At 45.1% G+C, this 8,000-nt stretch overlaps 1 protein-coding gene across 4 annotated transcripts in view; it reads left to right on the forward strand.

The window, feature by feature from the left end:
- Positions 1–1,064, forward strand: part of CDK17 (cyclin-dependent kinase 17) — a 52,455-nt gene extending 51,391 nt beyond the window's left edge. For all 4 annotated transcript variants that reach the window (XM_010151466.1, XM_010151467.1, XM_010151468.1 and 1 more), the window contains one exon: positions 208–1,064. In XM_010151466.1, coding sequence (XP_010149768.1) covers positions 208–245 — 38 coding nt within the window. In that variant the 3' untranslated portion in view covers positions 246–1,064. The remainder of the gene's footprint in view (positions 1–207) is intronic.
- Positions 1,065–8,000: the final 6,936 nt, after the last annotated feature.

An 8,000-nucleotide genomic window follows, 5' to 3' on the forward strand; every position in this document is an offset into this window, starting at 1 on the left:
ACCGTTTTGGGGTTGGTGGAAAAAAAAAAAAAAAAAAAAAAAAAAAAAAGTAGAGTGCAGGAAGTGCAGTTAAAAGAAGGATCCTGGCAGTGGTTTCAGCACAAGGGGTGTTCTCTGGAAGCAGAAGGACAGGAGGTGTCGATGGTACCCGAGTACTCTGTTGTAGGAATGCTGCAGTTTCTTACCGAGGTCCATGTTGTGTTGCAGGACATGGGAAGAACAGAAGGCAGAGCATGCTTTTTTAAAGCGGGTGACCTGGGGTCAAGCCCAAGCCTATCCTGTCAGTCAAGGACTCGGATCTGAAGGCACTGCTCTCTGTTGGTGGACTTGGAATCGCAGTTTGTCTACACTGTCCTCTTCACAGTGGAGTCTTTTTATTTCCAACCTGCAGATTATGTTTTTATATTTGTTGTCACAGTGTGACAATTTTTTGTACAGTTGGTTTTAAGGTCTCCTCTGCCACTAGAGCCAGTAGGTTACAGCTGTTGATGTAACTGTAGCTGCAATTTTTGTGCAGGACTGAGAAACACAGTGCATTATTTATTGCGGAATCATTGCTGCTAAATAACTACTGTCTGTATAGTTAACACAACAGTTCCATGCCTGAAGAAGTTGCAATGGCTTTATAATATGTGAATGCATCTGTTTCTCTTCAGAAAATGTTCTACTGCTGCGGGGTTATTTTGTATTTCTCAAACTGCAGTGTTTCCTGGAATGTAAACATAGCTTTGCTTGGCTATAGGTGAACCATCTTTACTGCTCTAAGTTCTTGGCACTTAATTCCTTATTTAACATTGGAAGTATGTGTTGAAGTAGTTGAAAATTTATAATGCATATTATGTTTTTGAGAAGCACATGGTGAGACAGTTGATTCAAACAAGTGAACAGTAACTGTTATTTGCTCTCAGATCCTCTGGTAGTTATTGATAAGTTACAGCATGTAGACTGGATGATAAACTTTGTCAGGCTCACTCCAGCATAGCGTATTTGCACATTGTGGTGCATATGGGGCCTGCAGAAGCAACGACTTTTTTACCTTGTTTTTAACTTGGAAACACAAGCAGTAAAAAGACGATTCATACACCTTGGACCCTGGCTTACTTTTGAAGTTTAGAATCGTTTCATTACAGAGGAACAGGACAACTAATGGCAAGAACGTGGGAATAATGTCACACTTTTCCTACCTTGTTGCTTTCCCATCTGCTCATTATTCAGTTGAAATCAACTGGAAAGTTGCAAGTTTGTACTTGATAAGAACTCACTAGACTACAGAGCTTTTACAAGGGGAGGGAACTTTGAGAGTTTTTCAGATCTTAGATGTTATCTGTTTACCAGAGCTAGTAAACATGTTACTTCTATGCTTATGCATCTCAGTGAGTATCATAAGTACACCCTTGGTGATGGTTACAGTATTTTTAAGCATTTGTGTTCACCTTTATGAACCTATTTGTTTAGTGCATCTTAAAGAGACTGTAAATCTTTATTGGTATATTTTGAAATGGTCATGTAAATCTTTGGCTGGTATATCATGAAAATAGTCATAGGTAACTTAATTTTTCCTGACATTCACTGTAAAACATTCAGGGGTCCTACCATTTCTGTTCAGGAAATCTTGTAGTTTATTGTTATTTAACAGTATTAAGTGAATTTTTGTATATTTCATTTTAACTTTATTTGTGAATAGTGATTGTGGCATGTTTGGGGGTGTTTTATTAATATTTCATTGATACTGGTCAATTTGAATTGGGTTGGTTTATTTTTTTTTTTTAATTTTCTGGCAGAGAAAAGTTCACGTGTGATGGTGACTATCGGACCACTACTGCTTTTCAGCATTTGTAAACCGGTTTTACGTTAAAACTTGTAGACCTAACAACCTGCTGTTATTTCTAACTGACCGACCTGTATTAATATTGTACTTTTGAAAGTATAAATATGATGTGGAATTCTTGGGTTTGTTCTGAAATTTATAATAACAAAGGCCCTGTGTTGTTAAAAATACAGACTAAGTGACCTTGCGGTTCTTGGGGCATCGTTGGAAGCGCTTAGCTAGGTCTGTGTCTTGAGAGAGTCGTCCGTTTTATCTTTGGCCACTTATCGGTTGATGCAGAAGTAGTGGCAGTGAAAAGGAGCGCGACTCCTCCGTGACTGAGGCCGTCGGGGATCGCAGCGTACACGTGGTCCGTAGTCTGTTCTGAGCAAGTCCTGCCTGTCACAGGGTGTCACAAGTCTTGCCTGGGGCGAGGAGCGTAATCCGTGTCTCAGACGCATGCAGGGGTCTCCCATGGGTACCGGCGGGAGCGGTACGTGTGTGTCAGAGGCACGTTTGGCACTGAGGGAAAACCTTTGTCCTGAAATAGTTGTTATATATTTTTTTATAGTTGCTATGGATCTGATCTAGATTTTATACTGATTAACTTTGTAGGAAATAGTTGTAGGCGTGATGGTGTCGAAGCAAGAGGTATCAGAAAAACATCTTTTTTTACAGAAGTAGCGCAAGAGATGGAGTAAATGTTCGCTGTGGGTAAATGTGGGGTTTAGCATTTCTAGAACAGTCATTTTATAGGTCATAAAAAACCAAGTAACCATGTGACACTAAGGAGTAAAGGACTTCAAGGTTTAACCAGTAAAGTGAAGTGCGTTAACAAATTTAGAAAGGGATCGGCTGCAGCTAACAAAAGGAGGTTTCCATTTTAAGTAGGAATTCAGCTGGTTTGGTTACAGATGAAAAGATCTTCCATAAATTAAAGCACTGTTTATGGAGAGATTTTTCTAAGGGCCTGCAAGTGAATCGGTTTGCTTCATTAGGAGGTAGGTTTAAAGAATGTATTTCTTGAGAAAACTGGCATCCGTAGTCAAGGCAGTTTCTGGTTTGGTTCTTTTTTTTAATTGCCTATAATTGAATTTCCTGCGCCAGCAGAGACCGCTCTGCGGCAGCTGACTGTTCGGGGCAGTAGTCGTTGAGTCCAGAGTCGCTGGGCGTTTCTCTGCCACCCTTTTCGTGCAACTCAGTGTTCTGCCTCCTGACGGCGTCAGGCGCCACGGGCTTGGTTGCTCTGTCCCCAAGAACTGAGGGACGGTTGGCTTTGTTGGGAGGAGACCTCAACCGTGCCAAAAACCAAGCAGAGAGTCACGAAGAGCGGCTGACTTCCAAGATTCAGTGTGACAACCTGTGCTCGACAAGCGATCCATTAGTGAGGAATGGCCTGCAGGTTGTTGTGGATGAAGTAGTTATTCCGAGAAGATAGCCGGTGTATCCCGTCTACCTGGGGGTAGGAACGCCAAGGTGTGTGTACAGGTGGTGCAGGAGTATGGTGGGCTTGGAGGCTGGGAAGAGGCAGGTGGTGACGAGGCTGCGTGTGCACGCGGGTGAAGGCTGAAGGGGAGAGAGGGCGGGTGGAGGCTGGGGACGGACAGGACGGAGCGGGAGACTGAGGGGCAAACCAGCTGCTCGGCAGTGCGCTAGTGGGACGTGAATCTCGACACGGCTGTGTTCTTTTTGTGCTGCTTTACCACAGCATTAAGTAGCCAGAGTGTATCCCTGAATTGGGCAATAAAGGTTAAAATAAACAATTATTAAAGAATCAACATCCTTTGTACTGGCAAGTCATTTGAAAAAGAGCAAGGTGTAGTGTTCTTTGGGCTGCTCGCTTGTGTTTGCACGCGAGTTTTTCCATGTAACAGAGGTACATTGTTTCTGGTTTGCGGTGTTAAGGTGGAATTAAGGTTAAGAACACATTCAGTTATTGAGGACAAAATGCATGGAAGGCATGTTGTAAATATCCACAAGCTAAATATTATAAACCCAGGAAATACCTGGAATTAAGGTCAGATTTGAAAGAAATCCAAACAGATGAGGCTGTGGAAATGCACAACTGTAGTGACAGTGAAGAAAAATCACAAATGAGCTTGTCTGTGACACCACGCGGTCCCAGGCGCGGTCGTTCGTCTGGTCACTAACAGGCAGAGCTGAAGTCATTCTTGTGCCTTGCTGGCCTGTTTCAGTACCCTTTTTTCCCTTAGTAAAGTTTGGTTTTGAAACAAATGCAGTATTTCTGTGAAATTTCTTAATTTGAGGGAGGAACCTGCATGCTTATTACAGTTTGTTTTGGGAGTTTTTATTTTTCAGAGACTGGGCTGTTCGAGATGTAACGCTACTGCTTGGCCTGTGTGTGGGTCAGCAACATCCGTGTGTCTCGCCAACGTCCATGTCAGACCAGTTTAAGAGACTGACAAGGTAACAAGTATAGGCTATAAAACACGAAGTGCTGTGCAGTGTTCAGCCAATTGGTGCATTGCAAGGTGAGCTCTGGCTGGGCTGGTGGGATGATTTTGAAGAGCCAGGTAGGTGCATGGGCTTGGTAATTCGCACCATCCAGCCTCTTCATCTGGGGGGTTCAGCTGCACAGAAACCACACTCTTGTTCTAGGCCGCAGTGGAAGTTCCTGTTGTCAGAACTGGGATTAGAATTCAGCTAGTCTACATTTTGATTTATTTAATCTTTTGTGTGTGATTTCCACTGGGCTGTACTGTGCTTCTCTCATTAAGTGAAAGGAAAAGATTGATGCCAACAGAAAACGTGTACGTTACAATTTTCCATTATTTTCACGTTTTCAAAAATCCCTTAACTCATTTAGGTTTTGCAATTTTTGAGCCAACACTGTGAGCGCACACACATGCACATACTTACTGTGGTAAATAGCTGCTTAGTTTATTGTCCGGGCTGCATCCTCCACAATCCATGATGAAGCAGGCCTGCCTGAGCCGACTGCTTGTATCGGCTTGTATTGCGTCGCCTCGAAGATGCTCAGAGGGCTGGAGCACCTCTGCTATGGGGACAGGCTGAGAGAGTTGGGCTTGTTCAGCCTGGGGAAGAGAAGGCTCCGGGGAGACCTTATTGCCCCTTCCAGTACCTGAAGGGGCTACAAGGAAGCTGGGGGGGGCTTTTTACAAGGGTCTGTAGTGACAGGACAAGGGGTAACGGGCTTAAATGGAAAGTCGGGAGGTTTAGATTGGATATCAGGAAGAAATTCTTCCCGGAGAGGGTGGTGAGGCACTGGAACAGGTTGCCCAGAGAAGCTGTGGATGCCCCATCCCTGGAAGTGTTCAAGGCCAGGCTGGATGAGGCTTTGAGCAACCTGGTCTAGTGGAAGGTGTCCCTGCCCATGGCAGGGGGGTTGGAACTGGATGGTCTTTAAGGTCCCTTCCAACCCAAACCATTCTGTGATTCTGTGATCATGAAGCATATGGTCCTCCTAGTGAAACGCGTCTTGTTCAGCTCAGATGCCATACCTTGAAACACATGCTTCCCCAGACGGCCATGAAGTTCCTTCATTTGTTGCAGCGGAATCTTCTTGCCAATGGAGCTGCCATCGCTGTGGATTGCACCCGGGAGCGAATGCTCTTCCTTCCTCAGCATGTTTCGTGGAGGGGGAGGTGCATCAGCGCTGCCTGCTCCTCCTCTTCCACGTCCTTTTCCTTAATTTGCAGAAAGAGGCAGCTGGCCTGGAGCCACATTAGGAATAATTAAGGTTACATTTATCTATTCGTCCTTCTTGCAGGGTCGACATGGGCTGATGGGAATCTTAAGAAAAAAACCCCAACATGTCCTCGAGCCCTTTTTTCTAGGATGCTTTTCTACAAATCCCCCCCTTCCCGAGGCAGGCCACGATGCCGATTGCTCCAGAGGCCTTGCCTGACTGAGGTTCATTCTCCTTTTTTCATTTAAATGAATTTATACTCCTCATTAATGCTGGCAATTTCTCTGCCCTCAAGAAATAGGCTTGTACTCCATCCGTGTAGGCAGAGCACTCGCATGTTAATTGGTCAGAACAGTTCGTGTTTGGGGCTAAAAGGGATTTCACGAGTCGCAGTTTTCTGCCGACTTAGTAGAGGTGTGCTTAAATCTGACAGACGTTGTTTGTTCCTCCGAGAGGATGGAGAGTCTCAAGGTCAGAAGGGAACAGCGATGCCCTGACGTAAAAGACTTCCTGCACTTAACTGTGCCTTTTCCAAAGCCACTTGGTGGCCGTGATGGCACCTGGGGGTGCTTCCTGTAGGCACAAGATCACCCAGCCTCTTAATGCCAAGACTCGTTGCGTTAACATTCGGTGGTCTCTGTTCAAGGACCGTCTCCCCTTGAAACCGTCACCTTGTTGACAGTTCCTTCCCCCTCTGGTAGGCGTTTCCGGGTTGGCGGCTGCCTGTCCGATGAGACTAGTGCCATTCAGACAACCAGATTGTTCTGTGTTGATGTAAGGGACGCCTGTCAGCTCTTACGTAGTTGGCTGTCGCCCAGCACTGTTCTCCCCACCTGGGAAGTTTTCTTCAGAAGTCTCTTCACATACCGGTGCCAGGGCAGATGTGTGCCACCCCTTGGCAAAGCTGCCCACTAGCTGTGGCCCTGCTGGTGGATGCTTGCTGTTCTGGAAAAAAACCCAAAAAACAGTGTAAAGGTGAGCCAAAACGAGCCTGATCCTGCACCCAGCCTGTGCGGTAATGAAAACTCATCTCTGTATACTGCTCCAGTATGAACGAAGTGTAAATCTATCCCAAAAAAATCCCTCAGGTTGATCAAACTGCAGTTGCCACCAACAATACTGAAGAGAGAGTAACTCCTCCAGTTTTGTTTCCTCGGAGTGTTGGCGTGGAGCTCTGCACGCCACACACATCGATGCTTTCACAGCATTGATTTTGCCAACGTTTATTTGATTTTTCTCTGCAGTTGAAAAACACCTGTTAATAAAATTCAGCAGAAAATTGCCAAGACAATATTTTCTTGGAAGCACAAGGTGTAAGAATCTAGTGGTTTAGGTTAGACTTGCGAGGCTGGACTTCATTTGTGTATTTCATTTTGTCTCCAGTAGGAAGAATTTTTGTTCCACATAATTGACCGGTCTGGGAGGCAGATTTCAGGTTGACAACCTGTTTGTTTTGGTTTTTTTGGGTTTTTTTCTAACTGAAAAATCAACCCGCAAAAGCAGATGTGTTCTACTGCTGGGGTTATTCTCTGAGTGACAAAGACAGCTTTGCTTTCCCGTTTCTTGGTTTCTTCCATTAAGTTTTATTGGATTCCCTTGGATCCTTTATAGTAATCTGTTGAGACAGAGTACTGTTATTTATTCCTCCGAGCATTGCTCTTTTCTGCTGTCTTCAAAAGAAAACCAAAGTCACTCGAGGGGAGGTGTGGGTGTGTGCGCTGAGGTGGTGTCGCGCCTTTTGAAAAGAAAAAAAATCGGCCTTATGAATAGTAAAACCTTGGAAGAAACAAAATGATGAGAATCTGGATGCTTTTGCTATGAAGACTCATCACACGCTCCCTCCTCTCGTGTCCATCTGGTGGTTCGCAGTGCGGTGTTCCATGCTTCTGCTCAAGGCAAAGACCAGATGTTCACGAGTATCGGTGTTCACATTTTGAACTCGTAGCAACAACGCCGTGTGCCTTGTGCTCTCCCATTGGCTCTCCTGGCACGTACAGGGCGACACTCTACTGAAGTTGGCATTCAGGCTCGTTTAAAAATGGGACAAGAGTTGGCTCCAGAGTGAGAAAATTGCCTCTCTGAGCTTAGTTACTTAAAAATACTCCGTGTGCCTGTGAGAAATCCACTGAAAGAGAAAGGTTTGATCTGCAAGCCCTTGGGACTCCCCCAAACCAGTCAGTCCCACCCGTTCCAGCCTGCCTTCCGACCTCTGATCGTTTCACTTCGCGTAACTTCACTCATGAATTTGGCACAGATTCATCTTTGGGTTTTGACCTGACATGGTGGCTCCTCTTGGAGCTCTTAAAATGCTGATCCACCGAGTGGCTTCCCGTGCCTTTCACCCTTTTCCCTGTTTATCAGCATGGGTACTTCATACAGCTACGGCAGTTTTTTATCCTGTTAATCACTGCGAGTGAAACTGAGGAGTCATTTCTGGCTGTGCAACCCATGAGCCTGAGGAAAAGTCCTGCTGTCTTTTGTCAGACTACCTCTGCCCCAAAAAAGGCTTTGCAACATCAGCAC

The sequence above is a fragment of the Eurypyga helias genome, unplaced genomic scaffold, assembly GCF_000690775.1.
Source record: "Eurypyga helias isolate BGI_N326 unplaced genomic scaffold, ASM69077v1 scaffold17425, whole genome shotgun sequence".
NCBI lineage: Eukaryota > Metazoa > Chordata > Aves > Eurypygiformes > Eurypygidae > Eurypyga > Eurypyga helias.